Source organism: Clytia hemisphaerica, unplaced genomic scaffold (genome assembly GCF_902728285.1).
Source record: "Clytia hemisphaerica strain Z4C2 unplaced genomic scaffold, Clytia hemisphaerica genome assembly, whole genome shotgun sequence".
In the NCBI taxonomy this organism is placed as follows: domain Eukaryota; kingdom Metazoa; phylum Cnidaria; class Hydrozoa; order Leptothecata; family Clytiidae; genus Clytia; species Clytia hemisphaerica.
In genome coordinates, this window is record NW_027104175.1 from 1,813,565 (window position 1) to 1,838,686 (window position 25,122).

Here is a 25,122-nt window from a genome sequence, read left to right on the forward strand (position 1 = left end):
GATGAATTTTGAAATTAGACGTAGATATCGGGTCTGTATACAAACTAGGGGCACTGACCTTGACGGTCGTTTTTGAAAAATGGACCCTGTCAGATATGAATATTTGGTAAATTTGGGACCCTTTCAGAAAAACCCATTTTCACCCTGAGAAGTGGCCAAAATGACTTAAAGTAGGCTTAAAGTCGACCCTGTCAGATACACATCTTGAAAATTAGTAAATTTGGGACCCTGTCAGATATCTTCAGAGCCTTGAACAGCAGCACGTCCTGTATCAATTTTTACCTAACACCACGTGGGGGTTAGAGATATGGAGAATCTCCAAACCTAATTTTTCATCAGAAACTTCAGCCACAACTCAAACATTGTGTAGTACGTAAGAAATTAAAAACAAAAACAGGACACATTATAAACATCATTAATATGAACGAAATAAGGTCATCAACATCTAATCAAGAATCTCGATGTAGGTGTGTTTGAAAATGCTAGGGAAGAATCGCAAATGTTTTTAAGGAAAAATAAAAAGAAGTTAAGGATGATAATAATTTCCCATTAGAATATTACTGGAACACTTCCATGACACGTTCGTAAAATGTTTTTGTTTTTTTCAATTTTCAAGTTCCTTGTCCATATGCTTTTTCCTAGATACTGGGAAATGTAGACCATCAAGCCGGCGAACAACGTTGTTTCAATGTTCATTTAACGTTTTATGGACTATGGGCTTTAAATTAAAGTTAGTTAGGTATCAGTCGGGTGTATAGCACTATAATTCTCACATATTTGGGGTCAGAAACCAGAGATATAAGTAAGTGAATATAACCAACCATAGAGCCGTTGCTCTGTCGTCGCCACTTCTCTGATTTGGAACCACGTTTTTTTATAAGACCAAACTGTATAAGAACATAAGGCTTCGATGGTCAAAATGTTAAGAACAAGTTAAGAACATTTTAAATCTTCGCGGATTCAAAAACGCCAAAAATCTTAAGAAAATGGACAAAAATACTCAAAAAATGGCAAAAAAAACAACATTTTGGCTTGAAACTCAAAAAGTTGAAAACATCCTAAGGCTTCAAAACGTGTATTTGTTAAACTAAAAGATAACAGGATGTGATTCTTAGCGATTGTATGAATTTTTTTTATCGCCGATGATGCCACACATAACAAATCCTAAAGAGATGCGGAAAAAAGAAATTCAGCATGGTATATCGCCATACCAAAGTGGGTTTCAGCACAGTGTTTTTGCCGATTCGGAAGAAAAAATGTACCTCGAACGGTGACCTCTTTAGGTCTGTTATTGTTTGTCTATCGCCAAAGGCATCCCACTTGTAAATCATACACGTCGAAATAATAATATATCCCGGAATGAATATAATTACTATATAACTGGGTTGTCTGTCTTTAAAATAAAAAAACATACATTTTTCCCATCATGGGTCAACCATATCGTAACTTCATTTGTCTATCAAGAAAAAGAATACATCCCTATTGACAATGTTGTGTAAGCAGGTGTCTGTGTCTCAGACAGACAGAAACGGTAGATGCTACCAAATGCTATTTCATTTTACAGCGTTCTAAAGTATCGCCATGCTTTAAGAGCATAATGTAAGCCTTGATAAAACAATGTTTGTCAACGTGCCAAAGGTCATGTGCTGTGTCACTCTTGTCAGCCTCCCCTCAAAAAAAAATTTGAAGGAAGAGAATAACAGACGTACTCGATTGAAACTCCTATATACCTTAATCACATAAGGTCCATAAGCTCGTATCCCTTTGACCTTCCCAGTGTCTTAGTCTAATTGACGTTTTAAGGGCGTCCGAGTAAAGATCCGTCTTTCCATATCCCGTCCCCCTTCCAAAGAAAGGCCCACGTCTGTGTCGGACTTACTTTCTAGTTGGATTCTTTAAGACATCTATGGAAAGTATTTTATCCCGGGGGGTATTTTATACTACTTTCCAGCTAAGGGCACCAATGCTTCTCTTCTTCTTCAAATAAGGAAAACTAATTTTTGATTTATTAGCGAATTATTTCATAATTGGTTTGACACTCATAATCACCACTTAGGTGTCAAGAAGGGATAATTACAGAATCGGAAAACACCAGAAATTGAATTGAATAAAGAAGGAGAAAAATTCGATGAAAAAAAAAAAGAAATTCTTCACCAGCCCTTTTTGCCAAACGAAACTGTCTCATCAAACAACGGAAATTGTTTCGAACATTTCGTCACTAATTACTCCTTTAGTTGTTTCCTATATCTTCGCAATTATTTACTTTTCACTCTTTCTCTTTTGTTCATTCTTGTTAATTAATTTTTTTTACGAAGATTTACATAAGCTCTAATTAAATCGCGGACAGAATTCGTTCGCTATTGTTAACTCGCGGACAAAATTTGTCACCACAATACGAATTTGAGGCTGCAATCTTTCGCAAAATATCTTGTGTAGAATCGACAAGATTTTGACACTCGAATTTGACACTTACGGTCGAATCCCTTCCGATTGGCCCAACATTAATTTTGGGAAAGAGATGAAGTGAAAACGTGTTTCGCAAAAGATTGTTGTATTTCCCTGATCTCCAGAACTTTAGGGTAAAGTTTTCGGTGCCTTAAAAAAGTCATTTTTCCAAGATCGCCCAAAAAATCTTGCAAAAAATATCTACCGTTGACTCTTGGTAATTTAAACTCGAACGGGGTATCCCATTTCTTCGAATTACAGAGACATTTGAATTATGAAAAGTATTTCAAGAGGGTTTCTATTGGCGGAAACTAAAAATAAGTTCGAATTATAGAAAAAAATTCGAGTTTGAAGTTCGAAGACGCGAGACTTTACTGTAAGGCCAAACAAGTGATATGCAAAGATATATGTGAAGAAACTCAAAGAGTTTCTGTCCAACTATATTCTTTCAGGAGATTGGGTGGCAGAGCAGCATATGCATTTGGTCCATATTAGGACTCGTCAGTATTGCATACTGTACCCTGGCTAGACAGATCGAATTGCCTGGCATCTCGCGCCATATACAGTGACGCATTCCCGGGGGGGGGGGGTACTAGGGCAAGATGGGTTACGGGGATGCTCCGCTGGTCAGGGTACCTTTTTTAACCTTCACGAGTCCCAGGTAGGGTCGCAAAAACACCAAAATAGAAAAATCAGTCCCTCGTAGGGTGCCTTTTTTTGGAAAATTTGGGAAAAAAGTAGAAAATTTGAGAACATTTTGGAATTTCAGTCCCATTCAGGGTCACTTTTTCGCAAATTTCGAGTCCCACGTAGGGTCCATTTTTCGAACCTCAGCGGAGCACCCCCGTCGGTCGACAAGGGTAGTACCCCCCCCCCCCCCCGGGGACGCATTGGTGATGGTTATTTCCTGTGCGTATTTAACCGTTTCAACGTTAGTAAAAAAAATTAAGGTCTTTATATGCGTCCTGAGAAAAAAAAGATGTTTCACTGAATAACCAAAAACAAAATTTCAAATGGTCTTTTTGTCTTCATTTTAACATGGTTTACTCGCGCGATACAAGATAATTAGTTTGACTATAAACATTCGGTTGTATAATGATGAGCTGTTCTATTAATGACTTCCTTTAATTGCTTTCGCTTCATCAGTATAAAAAGGTTGCAGCTGGGCCAATGTAAAGTACTTTAAATTATTCATCGAACCGTGCAGGCAACGGTCGAACAAACAAAAAAGAAGAAAAGATCTTCACTGCATCGAGAACAGAAAAAAAAGAAGAATCTCTATAGAAAACGAAAGTAAAAAAATATATGACATTTTATTAACTACAAAATACTATTAAAGCTTTATCTTAGCAACGAACGAACACCGAGGATGTATTTTTCTTTGGTTTTGATGTCAGCTCTGGTGACATTGGCTTGGTCACAACAGACGATCACTCGGACTCAGACATTTTCATTCAGAGTCAACTTGAACGATCTTTTACCAGTTTGCAAATTCGATACAGGTATGTTGCTATATTGTATTTTCACCCTTATTCATAGTCTCCAATAGTTATTACCGAGTTTATGTATGTGTGTTTTTCTGCGACGAAGACGGTAAGGTTCTAATTTGACTAGATCCTGAACAACTGAGGACGACGGTAAATCAGCACTTTTACCATCCTCGATATTGTGGGTCAGAACTGCGGGTTATTCCAAATCATTTCAGTCATTCTACCGTCATCAAAAGTGCAAATACATAAACTCGCTATCAGCTAGGTGACGGAAACGATTCACCGAATTTCACTGTTAACTCAGGGATAAATGTAAGGACTGTTACTGTTGGTTATTTTGGGAAAGTTCTATGGTGCCCTGCCAGCTGGCACAATACGTCTTTTCAACGTTTATCTAACGTTCACAACGTCCATATAACGTTAGATAAACTTTGTAACAACGTTGTGTGCCAGGTGAGCTGCCCAAATATCAGACCAGACTGGGTGAAAAACACCAATCCTTAAAGTGGGTGTGGTTAAACCTTAAAAATAAAACGTGAAATTATCCATGCTTCTCACAATCCAAAGTATCTTTTTATGGGAATTCGTTAAATTCTTCTGTACTATACTTGCAAAAACTCGACTCTAATTAAAGTAACTGGCCATTAAAATTGTCCATTTAACATTTTTGAGGGGTCATTTTCTCGGTACTTAAGGACTTGTAATTAATCAACGTATCATTAGAGACGAGAATACGTCAAAATGATACTTACTGTAGATCTTAATTTTCCCGTTAATTTTTCACAGCGAAAACAAGCTTTATTTCTCTTTATTACTGCGGAAAACACAATTATTTTTCACTGAAGTCTAAAGTCGATAATCACTTCGTTTAATTTGTTTCTAAATTTAAGTTCAGGAACTGATATTTCGAAATGAAATCTTCCAAAGTCCAGTTCTTTGTGAGAGAAAATTGAAAGAGAAAGATTTAAAAATGCGTGTGACAGAAATCCGATATTCATTTAATACCATATCTGTCCGGTCAAGGAAATTACTTTTCAAATAAATGAAGAAGTTGTTAATCTTTATCCAATATCCTTGCCATCATATCAACAATATCCTAACAACCACAAAAATAGATTTTTAAAATAAGAAAAAAATATTTTTCTCCTTGCTGTCTTTTCGACTTTTCGGGGATGACAATCAAGCTATTTTTATTATCAATATCTATTTTAGTTTTAGTGGAAATAGTCGAAGAACAATATATTTCTAATGACTGATAGGTTCAAAATTTGATAATTTATATATAAGCTATTTTCATCCAGGCAATGCAACATAAAGTCAACGTAGCCTAGATCAAACTGCTTTAGAGACAGTTGTTTCAATTCCAATACAAACCCTGTCAAAAAGTTTGCCTCCTCTGAGAGGAGCCTCATTTTGCCATGAGCTTGTCCTGTCCGCATTTTAACTCAGTTTCTTAGGTGTGGTTATTTTTATATTCAAATCTTAGAGGATTTCAAATCTTAGAAGATCTAGCATTTTAATATTTTTCTACTCTATTTTTTTTTACTTAGGAAATCACCGTAGCAACTGTATCAGTACACGACAAAAAGTGAAATGTGATGCTAAGACCAAATACCGATCATTTGATGGTACCTGCAATAACCTTTTGTTCACCACTCGGGGTGCATCAAACACGCCATTGAGAAGGCTTGTTGGTATGTTAAATTCAATGATTTTTTCTGACAACCCTGATTCTAACCAAGCTAAAAATATGAATTTGCAGTGTATTGATACAACTTGGAAACATTACATTGTTTTGTAAACAATGACATTTTGCTAATTACTATAATACTTGGCAATAACAATTTTTCAAAAAAAAACAAATTTTCATTTTCAATTTCATCAGTCATAGCCAAAAGTTTTATATAACAAAAATTTGTAATTAATTGCTTTTTGGATTTCATCAATGCAACCAATCAATTAGAAAAAAAATCTTTCTTTTAGTTTTAATTAGCTTTGCTTTCGAATTGTGAACAATAATCATTTCTATTTTCGTATCCAGTCATTATTTAATGAATGTTTATATAACTCTTATCTCTCTAATAAATTTATTTATTTCACTTTGTGCATTGACAATCAAAAATTAACACTTTCACTTTCGTTTTAACACTGGTATCACGTAATTATGCGATAGTTACTTAATTAAAGTATTAATGATGTATCTAAATAGGAAAGGTGCGGTATCGCATTAAACGACAGATGTGTGGGTTGGCACTTTCTATATTCACAATTGAAACGAAATCATATTTTATAGCCTTCATTAACATTCTTTGTCAACAAAACTTCGTACTGTGAAACATTGTTTACTCATTGCTAATTGACTCGTTACTATACTCGAATTACAACCCAAAGATTTCCCCCTTTCTATTCAACCCTAAAAATTTTCTTATTCACATCATTCATCATTTTCCTAAGAAGTTGACTGTTTTGTCCACGAAGTCTTAAAATGTTCATAGCTTGTTCTTAACATTTTGGACATCGAAGCCTTATGTTCTTATATAGTTATTTCTATTGCTATATAGTTTGTTCTTATATAAAAATGAATTTTATTCCCCGTATTTAAATGATATGTAATTTGGAATGTGAACACTTGAATTTATATTCGACACTTTTCAACCTTAGGCGCTGACTACATAGACGGTGGCAAGACACCACGAGGTGCTCCATGCCGGGCTACCAACTCTCTTTTACTCCCATACAATGTTTATCAAACCGGATACAATCCTTTGGACAGATGGTCAAAGAGATATCCAACTGCTCATCAAGTGTCAAGAAATTTATTTCAAATCACAACAGACAATGTCCGAAATATGAGAGGTTTCTCGACTATGTTCATGACTTTCGGACAATTTTTGGATCACGATGTTGCATTGGTACCTCACGAATCATGCAAAACTAAAGAGTATGTTACTTACATTTACTCGACACTGAGAATATTGGTGTGTTTAGAAGAATATTAATTTGTAAAGTTGCTATGTCTTATTTCAAGCAATTTCCTACCCAGAGCCACTTGTTCGAGTTTGCCAAATAACCATAATGAAAAAACTCTGCATTTCTTGATAAATAAAGTTTCTTACAAAGCTTGATCTTACAGCCTCTTATAGCACTGAAATTTGATCCAAACCTTTACTTAGGAGGTTTATTACTTTAAACGTCAAAAAACTATTTAAACTTATATGTCAATTTTCTCTGTTTTACAGCTGTTCCAATCTCGCTAACTCGTACAAATATCCATGCTTCCCAATCAAATTCGAGAACGATAAACCAGAATGCACCGGTTTTGCACGTTCTAGACCAGCATGCCATTCGTCAAGTCAAGGATGGAATCGTAACATGAGAAACCAAGTCAATACTATTTCTTCGTATGTCGATGCAAGTCAAGTTTATGGTAACAATGATGCTCACGCCAAGAAATTAAGAACCTTAGATGGTTAGTATTTGATTTTGATAGAAAATATTTTCTAGACTTGCCGTGTTAGAAGTCAAATAAGGTGAAAAACAAAAGTTGATTTTAAAAATTAAATTTTTTGACCAAAATCTAGTCTACATTATCATTACTTATCAAATTTGTTTAACAGACATAAAATTTACTCCAATTCGCATATTTCCCTGAAAATCTACCTGTGCGTCATTCTTTCCACTTTTATCAATTTGAACATTTCATTCTTCTTAGGTACTGGCAAATTAAAAATTTCCAATAAAGGATTACTTCCATTGGACCTCGCCATCAAAGATTGCAAGACGCATGGAGGTTGTTCTTTGGTTGGCGATGAAAGAGGTGACGAGAATATTGCTTTACATTCGATGCACACATTATGGGTACGAGAACACAACAGAGTTGCTATCGCACTTAAGAAGTTGAACCCTAAATGGAGTGAAGACCAACTCTACAATACAGCAAGAAAAATTAATAGTGCTGTTTTCCAACATATTGTGTACACAGAATGGTTACCGAACATTGTCAAATTACCTAAGTATAGTCACTACAATCCTTACTATGATTCGTCCATGATCAACGCCTTCGCGGCCGCTGCGTTCCGTTTCGGACACTCTTTAATTCCAAACGCCTTCTCACAAGTCGATATGGGTTACAACAAAATGCGTGAAGATATGTTATTACAGAAAGCTTTCTTCAATACTGAGTATATCCACAAATACGGTATTGAGGCTACTCTCATGGGACTTGCAGCTAACCAATCCAAAGAAGTCAATATGCAAATATCTGAAGGCATCGGACGAAAATTATTCATCCCGTTCGGTAAAGCCGGTTATGATGATTTAGCTGCCCGTAATATCCAACGTGGTCGGGACCACGGCGTACATGTTTACGGCGTATGGCGCAAACGTTGCAATCTACCAGCTGTCAACACCTTTGATGATTTGAAAAAATACATGCAAAAAGGTGCCTCAGAAGTGTTCCAAAAGTTGTACACACACCCCAACGATATCGATTTATTTGCTGCCGGTTTATCTGAAACCCATCTGCCAGGTTTAATGGTTGGACCGACTTTTAGTTGTATTTTCAAACATCAATTCACTGGTATCAGAGAAGGTGATCGATTTTATTATGAAAGCAAAGATGTCTTTACACCAGCTCAGTTAGCTGAAATCAAGAAAATGTCCTTATCTAAAGTGCTTTGTAATAACCTCAAAGGATCTGTATCCATTCAACGTAATGTTTTCAAAGTGTTCAATAAAGCTCAAGACAAACGAGTGACTTGTTCATCCATTCCTGGAATCGATTTGAAAGCTTGGTCAGAGGAAAGCCAAGTAGACCCAAAACCAACAACTTGTAATATTGGTAAGTTTGAATTTAAAAGTTGCTTTATACAGAAGATTTATTTATGTAGTATCTTAAATCAGCAATGGACAAGAAGATTGGCAAACATAATAATGACATTTAATGATCCGAACCCAATGTAAAAACTATAGAAATCTCCTTAAGTCTTTTCCAAAGCCAGACTTTTTTAAACTAAAAGATAAGATAATGCATACATATTATTGGTCCTGAAAAATAGGGAAAAATCAAAATATGATAGCCGCATTCTTTTTCACTGTTCAACATATTATTGGTCCTGAAAATACACTTGATCTCTAGTCTGAATCTACTTCGTCTTTTTCTCCATCCAAGTAACCAGTCTTTTTTAGACTAAGAGATGAGATAATGTATACATATTATTGGTCCTGAAAATACACTTTATCTCTAGTATGAATTTAATTCGTCTTTTTCTCCATCCAGGTAACACATACAGTAATTGTATCAACGTTCGAAGAAGACCAACGCGTTGTAATTTGAATTCACCGTACAGAACGTACGACGGTACATGTAATCATCCTTATCGAACCAACTGGGGTGCAGCAAACACAGCATTGAGACGTGTAATTAGTAAGTATTATAAATACTCTGAAACATAGATTTATAAAGCACAAAGGGCTAGATATCGTGCTTTGCTGAAAAGTGTGCCGAGGTTAGGTAGGAAATCCTACCTTAGTCACGTGACATTACAATAGAATTTCAGCGCTTGACCAATAAGAAGCTTCGCGGGTTTCCGAAAACAATAGCAGCAACATTTTTTGCGATATTCACTTTTTTTTGCTTGGAGGAGCTTAAAGCATGACATCTAGCCCTTTGGGCTTTACAGAAATCTTTGCTCTGAACTCCTACAAATTACTCTCTAATCCACACCGGTAGACTTTATAATATTCTTTAACCTTCTCATCCTTTTCCTTGGTTGTATTAAAGAATAAAGAATTGTTATTTTACGGACAACTAGACTGGATCGTTACGGTGGCTTCTTGCTAGTTCGAATCTCTCTTTATTCATGATATTCATGATATAATGTTTTCTACGGAAAGACCCCGGTTTTTGCCAGTAGTGGCAAAGTTTATACAGCCTTTGTCTGGTTTGAATTTGCCACTACTGGTAAAACCGGGGTATATCATGAATTTCGAACAATAGATTTTCCGTTCGAATTCGAGTTCGAATTAAGAAGAGCAAACTATGGTAGCTAGTAAAGTTCAATTTCATCATTAAACATTCTTCTATTTCCTGAATCTCTACAGAAGCCTCGTACGCTGATGGATACGATACACCACGTGGATTTCCATGTAACCCATCACCAAACAAGAAATTCGATTCCAGATCTCTACCAACATCACATCAAGTGTCAAGAAACTTGTTCAAAATCACTACAGAAAATGTGAAAAATCAACACTCCTTGTCCACGCTTTACATGACTTTTGGACAGTTTTTGGATCATGATATCACGTTAACACCGCACGAGTCCTGCAAACGTAAAGAGTAAGTCAATTTAAAGACATTAGCGAGTTTATGTATTTGCACTTTTGAGGACGGTAGAATAACTGAAGCGATTTGGAAAGACCCACAGTTCTGTCCCGCAATATCGAGGACGGTAAAAGTGCTGATTTCCCGTCGTCCTCAGTCAGTCAGGATGTAGACATATTAGAACCTTACCGTCTCCATCAAAGAAAAACACAAACTCGGTATTTTTTTATGAGGGGGGCGCAACTCTTATGCTGACAAAGCAGAAATAGCACAATAATATGTAGTTCATTAAAATGTCTCAGACTTTGTGTCTCGCGCATCCTCCAAAGGGGAAAAAGTGATTCCATCTTTCGTAGATAAATGCTGTGTAAGCAAATGGTAGGAGATACGTTTAATTATGTCCTTTAAGAAGCTCACATGTCATGGTGAATTTTTGATAGGTTCATCAGGAAGCTTTTTGGATATTTACAGTTGAATATCTCAGATGACTTAATTTCTTATAAGATTTAGGAATCCCTTTCACAGTAAAATTTCTAGACATACCTTTAAAACCAATTTCTTCCATTTTCTCAATTTTAGTTGCTCCAACACTCAAGAATCAAACAAATATCCATGCTTCCCAATCAAATTCGAGAATGATAAACCTGTATGCACCGGTTTTGCACGCTCTAGACCAGCGTGTAGGCGAGCTGGTGATCACACCACACCCAGGGATCAAATCAATCAAATCTCCGCTTTTGTTGATGCAAGCAATATCTACGGTAGTAGTGCCACACATGCAAGAAGATTGAGAACTCTAGATGGTAAGTTTTTTACTATCTGTCTTTCCCTGACCTTTCCGGGAATCCAAGTAAAGCATTTTCAATTGGAGATAAGAATCCCACAGAAAAAATTGGAAGCTTGCTTTTTTCTGTAATACTTCCATGAATTCAGTCCTAGCCTTGCGTGACCACGCCAGCTGGCAAACAAGGTTAGTTTCAATATCCAACATTCTTTGGACTATGTTCGGCATTTTATTGACATTGATTTTTGCAAGCAGAAGCTAGAAGAAGTAATTACATTGAAAGTATTTTTTTGAGTTTAATTTTTTAATGTTCATTCATTCTTTAGGAACTGGCAAATTAAAACTCACCGGTGATGGTCTTATGCCACGTGATCCAGCTATCAAAGATTGCAAAACGCATGGAGGTTGTTCTTTGGTTGGTGATGAAAGAGGTGACGAGAATATTGCTTTACATTCGATGCACACATTATGGGTACGAGAACACAACAGAGTTGCTACCGAACTCAAAAAATTGAACCCCAAATGGACGGAAGAGAAATTATATCAAGAATCAAGAAAGATTGTATCTGCTGAATACCAACACATTGTTTACAATGAATACGTCCCCAAACTAGCCCAGATCAATCCATATCGCGGATACAGTCCATATATTCAGCCTTCGATCATCAATGTTTTTGCAACAGCTGCTTTCCGTTTCGGTCATAGTCTAGTTCCAAATGCTTTTTCACAATTGGATAAGAATTTCAACAAAGTCCGAGACAGTATCTTACTTCAAAAAGCATTCTTTAACATCCAACCTATTAAACAGCATGGTATTGAATCAACTATGATTGGTTTAATGGCTAACCAATCAAATGAAGTTAACATGCAATTCCCACAAGCTATTGGTCGAAAATTATTTATACCATTTGGTGACCGAAATGGATACGACGATTTAATGGCACGTAACATTCAACGTGGACGTGATCACGGCTTACCGACGTACGGCGAATGGCGACGTGTCTGTCGTCTTCCTGCTTTAAATTCTTTCAACGATTTGAACAGATACATGCAGAAAGGAGCTAAAGAAGTCTTCGAGAAATTATACAAACATCCTAATGACATCGATATTTTTGCTGCAGGAATCTCTGAAAATCATTCAAATGGAAAAATTGTTGGTGAAACTTTCAGTTGTATCTTAAGATTCCAATTTCAAGCGCTTCGAAACGGTGACCGCTATTTTTACGCTAAAAGAGACATTTTCAGATCAGCTCAATTGAAATCCATACAAAAAACATCATTAGCTAAAGTCATGTGCAACAACTTGAAAGACCTTGTTTCAGTACAAAAAGATGTTTTCCATTCCTACTATGGCGGTGCTAAGCGTGTTGAATGCTCAACCATACCCGACTTGGACCTTTCCCTCTGGGTACATAAACAAATTTAAAATGACACAAAAAGATTATTCGACTTTTTAAAGATTTTTTTTAAGCTTTTAGGACAAATTTTTACACATCCTGGAGATATGGGAAAATTAATACTTCTTCTTTTAAAAATGTACATTTTTTTTTAATTACACATATTTTTGTAATGTAGATATAATTTTGAATTTTACCGATCAATAAAAAACTAAAATATAATTTAAAAATACTGAATTTTATTCGAACAGTTTTTCCCCTCAAACACATACCATAAGATAACCAAAACGCTTGGACATTTTTCAAATATAGCACAAAAATCTCTATTGTAGTGACTTCTCTACAAGGGTTTCTAAAAGCATTCGAATAAAAATTGGGCTTGCCAAATCTTCGTATGAAACAATATAGGGTTCACCAGCTTCAACTCTTGGTAACTCGTTAATGTAATCATTTTGTACATTAAAATAAACTGTTTGACGAAATCCTCCTTTTTTTTGAAGTTTATTTTGAAGTTTTGTTGATTGATGGTTGAAGATGAAGATGTTAATAACTCCAGATTTAGGTTTCTTATACATGTCATTAATGTCCAATAGCGAGAGAATACGGTAATTAGTTTTGTTTCCAGTGAGATGGAAAAGTTCGGCAACCCCGCCGTTGAATCTACCACGATACGGATTTAAAATTAATATCTCTACCTGAACATCGGGAAATGAACTCAAAACACTAATGATGTAATCATTCATTTGGGAGATATAAGGGATCGAGAATCGTAGAACGAGTTTGTTACTTTTATTTGTAGATTTGAAAGAACCATAATCTTTAAATCGATCATAATCACTGTTCATCATTAGATCGTACAATACTTTATGAAAATGACGGTTAAATGCTGCACCTTGATAAGATACGAACTGATGTCTTGGGATCCAATCGTTAAGCATACGACATTCATGGCATGGTATAACACCCGATGTACACCAGACTACCACACTCTTATTCGGGAGTTTATTTATTTCTCTTAACAATGTGAGTAATTTGTTGAACCAGGGTTTGAACTGAAGCTGCCGTGGGATTGCCTATAAGTAAAAGTAAAGTAAAGTAAGTCTGCGACCGCAGTCGGAGGCGACCCGAAGGCTCCTCTTTCGATAGCTATCTACCCGAAGGTAGGGGAGGGCGCCACTCTTTCTCCCTGGATTTCTCCACTTACCCTTGATCCTTCTCTTAATTGCTGAGCATCAAGCAGAGAGGCATCAAGTACCATTTTGGGAATCTTTGGTATGACCCGGCTGGGGGTTGAACCCACAACCTTGCGAACCGTAGCCGGATGCTCTACCACTGCACTACGGTCGCTAGTAAGAAGGGTTTGGTGTTCTTTACAATCCAACAGCGCAAAGTCGTGTAGAAATTCAACGATTAAGCTTTTGTCTGGCTTGTTTATTTGCTGCATCTCTGTAGTAAGAAATTGTCTGTAGTTCTCTTCTTGTTGGCGAATCGAACGTGCTTGTAACGGTGAATAAATCCATATCATGACACAAGGAGAATCTAATAACGATTTTACAAGATACATTAAGTGTTGGAATTTTGCTGAACTTACAAATCTAAACCATTTACTGTGTCCATCATGGCCATAAAGTAGAACAGTTACATTCCGTATTTGATCGCATCCAAAGAAGCCCTGTTTTACGCCATCAATCATTCCTGCTTCAGCGGGCATCGACAACCAGACGGCAGTTATGGACAAACAGAAAAATGGTAGCTTCATAATTCAGCATCAACAAAGAACCATTTACAATTTGTACAGATGGATGACTTTTTCAAAACTACTTCTCTAGCACACGAGTATTGGCTCATCTTTTGAAACAATACCAGTTTATTCAAAGCTACAGAGATAATATCAAATATCATTGAAGTACGAGCGAAACACGATAACTTTAATTGTTGTCAGCAAATATTTGCACATATTTCGTGTGGGTTTTAAAAGATTTGCTTTTGTTTTTTATATACTTTCGAGTGACCCTTCAACTTAAATCGTTTTTACAATTTGAAAGACTTGAATAATACACGTTTTTTCTTTTATAAGAACATTGAGGCTGAAATTCGTCGAAAAATTAAGAACATCGCAATTTTTTCCTCTTTTCAAGCAGAACTTAACCAAACTTAGGGACGGATTTTCTAAAATCGAGAGTCAAATATTGTCCAAATTTAATATTGCCGATTTAGCTACTCTAAATGAAAAATTAAGAACGCATGTTCTAATAAAAAAAACGTGTAATGAGTAAAATAATCGTGATTGATTACTGAGGGCCCCCTTACAAATTACGCAATCACGCAAAAAAAAATTCCAAATCACGTTATCACGAGTTAAATTTCCTTTCTATCACGATCACGTTGATCACGTTGGTTTCTCCGATCTAATCACACAATCACGCACTTTAAAATATTAAATAACAAAATCATGAACTTGAAAAAACGCCATCACGAAAACCGCCGGGAACCTCATTACTTAAAAGAAAATAGCTGTCTACATATCGTCGTAATGTCAGGAAAACCATAAACCATTTCAGATTCTCCATTTTTTTTAGAAAGAAGAAGATGACGCCAGGCAACCAACGCGTTCAATCCAAGATTGGTCACAAAATTATAACAAAATTATTAACAATAGGGAGACCACTTATGTAAAAATAAAACACTTAACATTAAACATCAATAAAAAACTTAAGACTTTCAAAACTTTCTAAAACAACAATAAAAATCAAGCCACATGCCAATAACCACCGAGCAGTCAGCCATTTTGTTTTTTGATAGCCCAAATATAGGTAAGTTTATTGGTTTAGGCTCCAATGCTGAGCTACTTGCTCATCCAATAGACCCACTTTATTTCGAACCTCTATTATTCGAATTTTTCTGAAATTTCTGTAATTCGAACAAAAGTATTGACCCCCTCAATTGGAAAGTGATTTAAATACTCTCTGTAATTCGAATCTTTCTCTAACTCGAAGAAAAATTTTTGGAATGAAGATCGAATTAGAAAATGTCAGAGGGTACTTAGGCAAATGGAGGTTACGGGTATGTGCCTCTCTTTAGGAGACCTTTATTTGAAACTTCAAAAGTCCCTCTTAATAAGGTTCGTAATAATCACAATATCTAGGAAAAAAGTCCCGGTAAGGGTCCCACAATTTACAAAATTTCAATTTTCTTTCTCGATTTTAGACCCTAAAATTTCCGATTTTCAAAGATCGGGCGGCATTCCCGTCATTTCGCCACTTGCATATGTTCAGTACCCATCATCAGGCAGAGTCACTTTCAAAGTCATCTTCGTAATCACTTGTCTCTGATTCACTTCCATCACTCTCATTGTCCTTATGATCAAAATTCATACCATATTTCATATGGTTCAATTTCCCTTTTTCCCTTTGCATCTCTTGTGCAAATTTATTGGTCAACCATATCTCGAAAATCGCATTCGATGCTGAGTCAGCATCTCCAAAATTCTCATCTTCATCTCGGTCTCGTAACATTTTACGTTGCTCATTTACGAATTTTTCATCATACTTTTTCTCTAAAAGCCATTCCTCGAAAGTCTTCATGTGTGGATCGTAATATTTTTGTAGCTTACGGCGCCTCAAGGATTCTTCTTTCTGTTCACGTATTGTTTTTTCAAGCGCCATGTTGATCTTTTTCTCCTCATTTTTACGCTCTAACCATAATTCGTAGTTACGCATATTTAACTCTTTGCATCTTTCTTTTTCAAGCTCTTTAAAAGAATCCTCGTAATTTTGTGCAATTTCTTTCAGTTTTTGTTTTCTTTCACCCTCTTTCCATTTCTTCCATTCCTCAAAAGTCATCCCATGGCGTATTCGTTCACGCCTTACGGGTGGGCGCCCATCCACACCTTTTCCTTCTTGTTGCGTTGGTGTCAAAGATCGGGGCGGTAACTGGCGTTTCCTCTCAAGCCATTTCTCGAATGTAACAGCGTGAGATGAAAAAGTACGCATGCGTCTGAGAGGTTCTGGTGAAAGCTTCTCTAATCGTTTTTGTCTTTTGATTTCCTTCTCTTTAGCAGCGTACCATTCTTTATAAGCTTTCATTCGTTCATTCGTGTCTCCATTTTTCTCCTCTTCGTTACTCACTTCCTCCTTCTTCACATCAGGTGAACTCTTCTCAATCTGTTTTCGTTGCTGATTCTTCTCATCCAGCCACTCATCAAAAGTCTTAACAAATCGACCATTGATTTTAACTTCTGATGTGTTTTGTGAATTAATAGGTTGCCATAGTGATTCAAAGATGGCTTCTTCACCATCGTTATCTTTGACAGATAAGGCAGAGATTTGTAATGGTGTTTCATTCTCACCCTGTGAAGGAATTTGCACTCCTTGTTTATCATTTGACTTTTCTCCTCGTCGGCTACCGTCGTTCTGGGAGCTGAAGAAGAGAAAAAGTAAGAAATTTCATGAAATATGAAAGAACAAAGTACCTTTAAGAGAATAAATTTGGCGAGAAGAAACTTTGGTGAATGAGCCCATTCGCCAATTTTTGGAATTTATTTTGGCGATTTAATAAAATTTCTAAATTTGGCAAGAATTAATATTGGCGAACGACCCATTTTTGTTCAATATTTTAGCTAAAAAAGGGGAAAAAAAGAGTTTTTTAGGAGAAATAGAGACTAAATCGAAAGAAAATTAAATTTGGCGAGAATTTATTGTGGCGAATGACCTATAAATTTAGATTTGGCGGAAAGAAATTTTGGTGAATTTGGCGAATTTTTAGGCAATTCGCCAAAATTTCTTTCCACCAAAATTTCTTCCCTTGAGGCATATAATGTATAAGAACATAAAGCTTCCCAGACGGCACAAAACGTCAAAACAACGTCCATGTAACATCCAAAACGTCCAAATAACGTTATTTGAACGTTAAAACAACGTTGTGTGCCAGCTGGGTTGGAGGCCAGAATTATTAGAACATTATCTCAAGAACATTCAAAAGGTTTTAGAGACTATTTCTTTGGGAATTATACCAAATTATGATGATCAACAATCTCCCCTACCTTTTACTTGGGACATCTATGAACCTCACTCCATCTGGGTCTGTTGTAATGATTTCTCTTGTTTTAGATCCTTCTTTCAAATCTATGCTATCAACCATCACAGTTGCTAGTTTGGGTACCTTACTCATTTTTTCTTCGCCATTAGTATCCATGAGCTCAGGATACCTAGCTATAAGCTCATTGATTGGTTCATCAGTGTTGATCTCGTTTCTCTTTTCATTTTCATTTTGCTCAGTCTCAGCGAACCTCACTTTTAAATTTCTCTTATCTTTCAAATCTTTAGTTGAGTCCTTTACTAATGACTTATTTGTGACATTATTAGGTTGGTCTGATGTGTCCTTTGAAGTGTGTAGCTCTGCAGTACTGGACTTGACCAAATCTTTCTTCGATTTATTAATGACAGCATCTAAGAAAGCATCAATTACTTCTGTACTTTCTTTTCTTTCGGGGTCACTATAAATTTTTCCACACCCTTCTTTTGTCTTTGTAGCCTGAGCAGTTTGTTTCCTTGAATCACTAGTTTTCATATCATGGGCAACATATTTTGTGGATGGAATTTTATAACCGTCATTTTGGTCTTTTTCTGAACGCAAGCTGACAGAATATTCATTATTTAGTCTATCGCTGTTAGTCTTCACAATAACTTTTTTTATTTGTGGATTCGGAGAGACATCCTGTTTTGGAGGTCTATCGGCACTTGGACTATAATCTGTTCTCACTCTTGCGAATCTTGCTTTTGCGTACGATCGGTTATCTGTAGACACAAAATTTGGAGAATATTCACTTTGTTTGATCAAAGTTCGATTCTGGTGAATGTTAGAATCGGATCTATGAAATCCGTTTTCACCATTTACGGACAGATTTGTCATCGAGTTCCCATATCGATTCTGGAGATTTTGATGAGCAGCTAAATGATTCGAATTTGCCTTGAACTGCGTATTGAGAGGTTGTTTTTTGGTCGATTTCAGAACAACTGTAGGTGCATTTTTAGTATTCAGTGTTTGACTACTACTGTTTATATTAATCAAAGATTTGGCGCTTGATCGACTGTATTTTGTCAACTGTGGCATACCATTGGCTATTATGGGAGCTGGGGCCGAGATTGTTCTTGAGTGGTTTGTACGCTGTGCTGGTAAAGTATGTCTTGGTTGTTGAGGATTGATGTTTAATGGTGTCACTGTTTGGGATTCATGGCCAGTTGCTGGAAGATCTTCATTTTTCTGCTTTTTCTTTGTTTTTCGCTTTTCGTTTGATTTCTTTTGGTTTTGTATATCCGGTAGTCTTACCTGAAATAAAAATTGAAGAAGTTACACAATATGGCAACAATATCAATGGAAGCCGTGGAAGAGTTAGCGATGAAAATATTGGATGAGGAATAAAGCCCCTTATTTCTTGACCCACTTGGTTTTTACCCACTTGGCACAAAACGTTGCTGATTCAACGTTAATCGAACGTTATTTGGACGTTGTGAACATTAGATAAACGTTGAAAAAACGTTGTGTGTCAGCTGGGTACCACTGTGTTAGAAGTAAAATCTATCATCAGATTTCGAAAAATATGCCACGTGAAAACTAAGGGAGCTTTAGATTTGATCCGTCATAATGTGGAAAAGATATTTTCTTGCTTGCAAAAGACTTTAAGATTCCACTCTAGTCCTTCAGCACTTGATGTTATAAAAAATCTCCTCACTTTATAAGTGAGTCAAGCTTTCAAGAGACGATTCCAGGAAATACCGCTTGGTTGATCAAAAGGGAAACTCTATATCTTTGATAGACTGGCACGCCAGTCGGGCTGGAACGGCATCACGCGGGAAAAGTGAGCGTATGAGTTAGGTCAGTGTTTTTTACACTTTTGGCAAACACGTGAAAATTTGGGCACTTTTTTAAAACCAAATTTATATCTTACCCTACGGATAAAGCAGGCTTTTTACTTTCTCAAATACTACCCAATAAAATTTTGAATTAAGTTAATGATTTATCCAAAGAAAAAGTGGAATAACTCCTCCAGAATTGCTCTAAATGGAATAATTCTTCCTTTTACGGATTGCGAACGCTTAAAGGCTTCTGCCTGCCAAATTTTAGCCCAAAAGCTTAAAAACTCAATGAGCTATTGCCGATGGAATATTTCTTCCATTTCCCAATCGAATAAATTTATGATTAACTGCTCCAAACTTTGAAAGATCGTTACTTTTAGTACAATAACGCTATATTGTTCATTTAAAAAGGAATGGAATCTTTAATCTTTTCTCTCTCCAATAGAACCACTAAATTTGATAATGAACGAAAACTTGCTCTCTAAAATTTGGTTTTAAAAAAGTGCCCAAATTTTCACGTTTTTACCAAAAGTGTAAAAAACACTGACTTAGGTAAGCGTAGGAAGACATTTTGTCGGCCCCAAGGGCTGAAAGTCCTGTTAATCGGCAGCCTCTCACCAACGTTTGCTCGTTCTCTCACGCAGCTCCTATTCTAGCAAACGCCCGCTGCTTTTATGTTCCCACCCTCTGACATGATTAATTAACAGACTAGTTAGCTAGTCTATATCTTCAATAATACTATTACACCTTCACTTCTATAAAAATAGCATTCAAACTTCTCAATATGGAAGATCTTAACTCCTAATGAAGTAAATCACATTAGCATCCATCAGTCTGAAGGAGGTGGGGGGGGGGGCAGTCAGGCAAATTGACCGACAGGTATGTGCGGCAGTTAAGGGTATGTTTTTCAAAATATCAGAAATGCACTGTAAGGGTGCGATTCTAAAAGCCATTTTTTTCGCCGCACATACCGTCAGTTGGTAAACCCACCGCCCCCCCCCCCCCCCGGGACTGGGCCTCTCCAACTTTGAGCAAATGAGATTTTTCTCTCAAACTCTTAGCGAGTTTTATCTCATTTTGATCCTTTAGTCTTCCCACTTTTACGGTGGTTCCGCCGCCATGCTTGAAGCCACCAAACAGTGTCATGGCTCGGGCCATCGGGCCAAATGATTCTCTCATTAATCACGCATCACGCTTTTGAGATCTTAGATCACGCAAACACTAATCACGCCATCACACAAACTTCTGGTGGCGGGTAAGGCGGTTTGAGTATTTTTTCTGTCTAATCTTTAAATCCTTAACGTTCTAAAAAAATTTTAAAATTGTATTTTTAAGATTTTTCAATGCTTAAACTTTGAATCGAATTATTTTGGTTTGATGATAGCTAAACCCTTAATGTTTGTTACTCTATCTTTTTAGATCTTGCAAAATTTTTGAATTAGGTCCTCAATTAAAGCTAGCTACCGGCAGCCAAAAATATCATTTCTAAGAGAACACAATTTCGCTGGTGGAATGTCAGTGTTAAACGAATACAAGGTCTGCTCACCGAATTATCACTTTTGTTTATGTTGTTGAAATCGATCTTCATATTTTTCATTTGGTCAGTCAAGATGCTTGGTAATGTTAAGCCCTCATTCTTTTCTTTCTTCGCCCTGGAAACAATATATAAAGTATATTATGGATAACTCGAACGACAAGGGGGGACATTTCGAGTTATAGAGGTTTGAGGAACGGATTATTTACTGTAACATCTTGCGAATAGATGAAGAGCGACCCTTACGATAGATTTGTCCATTTATAAGGCAAAAAATGGTCAGATATTCTCCGAAGTTTTACCCAAGAAGCTGCGTTTTCCTTACATTGTTATTCTGTTAGAGTGCACTTTCTCTCATTTTGACTTTTACAGTTCTTTTTGGGAAGCCTGAAAAGATGAACCCTAAAGCAGGCCCGGCGGAAGTGGGGAGACTGGGGAGATTCTAGCCTCCCAACTTTTGCACAAGTGAGTTTTCTTTCAAATTCCTAGCGAATTTTATCTCATTTCGAGCCTTTAGCCTCCCCACTCTTACGGTTGTTCCGCCGGGCCTGAAAAGGGCCTTGAGTGCTCCCTCCCCCTCGAGCAGTTCCAGCAAATTTACAAACAAATCTCTGAATGTGATTAATGTCGGTCGATTTGTAAATAGATTTACCTATTGTATTGGTTTTTGTATTTCTTTGCTGTTTCTTTCATTTCCAATAAATCTTTTTCTTTTTCAGACAGTTCTCGTTTTTCTAATCTCATCATGTTCTGTTGGTGTTCTTGGTAACCTGTGGGAAGAGAAAAGAAAGTCTTGGTTGGCTCAAACGATCTCTTCTCAAAATACACCCCTGTGTCACAGACCCACTGGGACCCCAGCCCCACCGGAAAATTTGGCAAAAATTTCGTCACCAGTAACAAAATACCCTGGAACTTCAGCCCACTGGGAATTTGACTTTGATTTCATCTCCATTTGAAATTCAATATTTAAAAATTGCCACTCCAAAACCATCACCATTGTATTTTTTTAACCTTGGAACAATAGAATGTGTATGCCCATTTGAATTTCAATAGGAATTTTTATCCCCGCTGATGAAAGAAGTTCCAGGTCTGTGAGACAGGGGTGTCAAAATAAATAATGTTTGTGTGTTTCAGCTGGCAAAAAAATCAAACGTTCACAGCGAATAACTATGACCGAAACAATGACCGATTGATTAAAGAGTCAGCGCCTCAAATCAAAGATTCGTTGTTGAAATACATTAAAGGAAGAAATTTTGGCGGGAAGAAAATTTGGTTCGATTTGGTCAAAATCCGCCAAATTAAGTTCCTGCCAAATTTTTTTTGTCATCCGCTAAATTAAATTCCCGCCAAATTTAAGTTGCTCTATTTATTCCCCTAAATGTGTGCTATTTCAGGCTTTAAAACAGGTTTTTCCTTTTTCAATGGAATTTTTGGACAAAAATGTCCTTCGTCCGCCAAAATCGAATTCCCTCTGAAAACGCTTTTTCGGCCATCCGCCAAATTAGATTCCCGCCAAAATTACTATCTTTAAGGTACCCACTGTTTCTAGTTTGCCGTCATTCACTAAAGTACTCGTAATCCTATCAGTTTTGTAAAGTCTGTGAATCAGACTTCTTCCATTGGTATCTTTAGTTCTTAGATAGCCGAGACTGAGGTTACTTAGGCAAAATGGGTGCCGGGTATGTGTGAACCATAAAGGCCCCTTTTTACACCCTCGAAAGTCCCTCTAAGGGTCATAAATATTCAAAATTTTGGCTTAAACGTCAAAATAATGGACTAAAGTTTCGAAATTCAGTCTATTTTCGAGCTTTATGGCTCGGACATACCCGTCATCTCTTAAACCAAGTGACCCCCCCATTGTCAACAAACCTGTCATGATTTCCATGTTCCAATTAAACAACCACAAATGCTTTTCAACTTTGAGATGACCATTCATTGCTGCCAAGGATAATGCTGACATCCCTGAGAAAGTCAATAAGGAACATTCTACAATATCTGATGATATTAGGATGAGGATGATCTAGGATAATCCTAGACGATGCTATCTTCCTTTTAGAGGTCATCAAACGCAGGAAAGAGTTAGGGCGGCAAGGCGGTTTACGGGAAAAAAGTGGCGGTAGAGCTTTGGAACACTGTAAACATCTCTGCCACTGCTTACTCCACCCGAATTTATCACGTCTCTCTTAAACTATTCCCTTTTTTAATGACCTTGTGTAGACGATAGGATCGTCTAGGATTATCCTAGAACCTGGCTCACTAATAATTGATTGACTAAATCATTCCTTCGTTAAATATCAGACCCCCAGCCTTATCAAAGGGCAATTTAATGTGTAGCCTTCCTCTTCGACTTTAATTTTGATATTTCAGAGCGTTTAACAGTACCTATGCATGTCATAAAACGCTAGAAAAAACTTTCAGCTAACATCCATCCAGAGTTTATAAGCTCTGACCGGATCGTCGAGACAGGGGTGTATAATTATTAAAACATGGAAGCTTCTATTTCTAAGAATCTTGCATAAAAATTCCAAATATCCCCATAAAAACATATGACTTAACTTCATTAAATTAATCTAATTTCTAATAGCTTGAAAAAGAACGAAACCACCTTACCATCTAAATCCACTAACTTTGGATTAGCTCCTTTACTCAACAGAAAACTAACACACGGTAAATGACCATTGAAAGCTGCAACGTGAAGAAGAGAGTGTCGGTTCTTTGTTAACATCCCTATATTTGCTGCAGCGTGATCCACAAGCTTGGTCAATAAATCCAAATGACCAGAGTAACAAGCTGCAAAAAGAGCTTGGAAAGCACGCAACGGGACAAATGAATTCCAAGCTTTGACATGGTTCGGGATACTGTTCTTATCTTCTGGATCAATATCATCAGACGATGAATCATCATCTATATACTCAACTCCGAGTTGAAATACTTCAGATATATTCCCTTGGCATGATGTTGTATAGATCTGTTGTAAGCTTCGTTCTTTAACCTTGATCCTGAGTACAGATCCATTTTTGATGTGTTTCTCTCGAAGCGAACGCCCATCTTCTAGTTTCACATTACTGAAATATAGCGATTGTAATTCTGCTAGGATCCCTGTCCGTAATTCTAGTTGTGATTTGATCTCATTGATAGTTGAGTGCTGTTTTATTTGATTGAATGTCACAATGTTTTCGTTTGGGCAATGCACAAAGATGCGTATTGGTAGATCATCCAGTGTGGTGGCCGGTGAACTTAGATTTGGCGGACTCTTCGTTTTCATATCAATTTTTGTGGCAATTGATGCATAATGAATTAGAATCTGGTAAAAAATTAAATGGGAATTAATACAAGTAAATCCTTTTAATGCATCTCGAAAATAATCTGGTAGCGCCTTGCTTTCAACCCTTTTCTCGAGAAGCTTCCAAGAGCTAAGGATTTTCTCAATAGTTAACTAGCTCTACAAAACCATATCATATCAATTTTTTTGGCAATTGATGGAGTCTGACAAGAAATTAAATTAGAATCAATAAATGTAAATCTTCGCTAACATGCCAAATTTTATATCATGCTTTTCTCGAGAAGGGAGCAAAAAAACTAATTATTTAATAGCTAACTAGCTCTTCCAAATCCCTTTAGATTTTATCATGGGAAGCTTTAGTTCAGGCTTGGTAGTAAGGTAAGTAAGTTTAACAAGAGCTGCCCTTAAAAAGTTTGATTAAACTTCAAACCCTTTGATCTTTCAAAATTACACAAACTCTTACCTTCTAGTCCAAAATCCCCATCCTCAAGTGTTTAAGGTTGGCCAACAACAAAAATTAGATTTCCAATTTGAAAGAAGACTTGCCAACCAGCTCCTTCTCAACCTTGGAATGTCTGTAAACCGTTATTTTCCCCTTTTCTCTCTTGCTTTTATAACCCTTTAAGTGCCGATGTCGTATATATACGACATGGGCTATATAGGAGGGCGAAGCCCTCCTGTAATGCCCAGTTTGAGTTAGAAATCGTTATTTTTGGTCGAACTCGTAGGAATTAGATTGTCCTTTATGGTCAAGCAAAAAAAAATTCAAAAGTGAGTCTTTCCAGCGAAATTTTAAGCAAAAAAGTCAAAAAATTGCAAAAAATTGACAAAAATTCACTTTTTTGAGATTCTGACCGTTTTTTGACTATTTTTGGTCAACGAGTGATCCAAGAACATCCAAATTTGGCCCTGTTTTACTTTATTCTGTCTTCTAGTGAATTGATTTGAAATTTTACCACTGGGCACCTTTTCATCAGTTCAGTCAGGTCCGCGCAGCGGGCCTGACTGCT

At 36.7% G+C, this 25,122-nt stretch overlaps 3 protein-coding genes across 3 annotated transcripts in view; 1 reads left to right on the forward strand and 2 right to left on the reverse strand.

Annotated features, from left to right (window-relative positions):
- The window catches only part of LOC136814452 (uncharacterized), a 792,139-nt gene that overhangs the window by 693,091 nt on the left and 73,926 nt on the right, over positions 1-25,122 (reverse strand). The window lies entirely within an intron of this gene.
- On the forward strand, positions 3,620-12,677 carry LOC136814425 (uncharacterized). The gene is made up of 9 exons (XM_067070971.1): positions 3,620-3,947; positions 5,486-5,629; positions 6,597-6,876; positions 7,175-7,404; positions 7,648-8,775; positions 9,214-9,360; positions 10,038-10,275; positions 10,840-11,063; positions 11,371-12,677. Exons 1-9 carry the CDS (start codon positions 3,815-3,817, stop codon positions 12,468-12,470), a joined length of 3,624 nt encoding a protein of 1,207 aa, XP_066927072.1. The 5' UTR covers positions 3,620-3,814; the 3' UTR covers positions 12,471-12,677.
- LOC136814426 (microtubule-associated protein 9-like) lies at positions 15,528-24,663 on the reverse strand. The gene is made up of 7 exons (XM_067070972.1): positions 24,576-24,663; positions 23,440-24,133; positions 22,699-22,791; positions 21,482-21,599; positions 20,842-20,947; positions 17,483-18,768; positions 15,528-16,860 (listed from the first exon to the last, which is right to left on the reverse strand). The coding sequence occupies exons 2-7, from the start codon at positions 24,092-24,094 to the stop codon at positions 15,726-15,728; spliced, it is 3,393 nt and encodes a 1,130-aa protein (XP_066927073.1). The 5' UTR covers positions 24,095-24,133; positions 24,576-24,663; the 3' UTR covers positions 15,528-15,725.

Excerpts from the sequence above, each read along its gene's own strand:
- LOC136814425 (XM_067070971.1), top strand. The coding sequence starts at position 3,815 with ATGTATTTTTCTTTGGTTTTGATGTCAGCTCTGGTGACATTGGCTTGG. Across the intron at positions 7,405-7,647 it reads GAAATTAAGAACCTTAGATG|GTACTGGCAAATTAAAAATT; the intron begins GTTAGTATTTGA and ends CATTCTTCTTAG. Across the intron at positions 8,776-9,213 it reads ACCAACAACTTGTAATATTG|GTAACACATACAGTAATTGT; the intron begins GTAAGTTTGAAT and ends TTCTCCATCCAG.
- LOC136814426 (XM_067070972.1), bottom strand. The coding sequence starts at position 24,094 with ATGAAAACGAAGAGTCCGCCAAATCTAAGTTCACCGGCCACCACACTG. Across the intron at positions 22,792-23,439 it reads AAAGTTAGTGGATTTAGATG|GGATGTCAGCATTATCCTTG; the intron begins GTAAGGTGGTTT and ends TGACTTTCTCAG. Across the intron at positions 20,948-21,481 it reads TACAAAAACCAATACAATAG|GGCGAAGAAAGAAAAGAATG; the intron begins GTAAATCTATTT and ends TATTGTTTCCAG.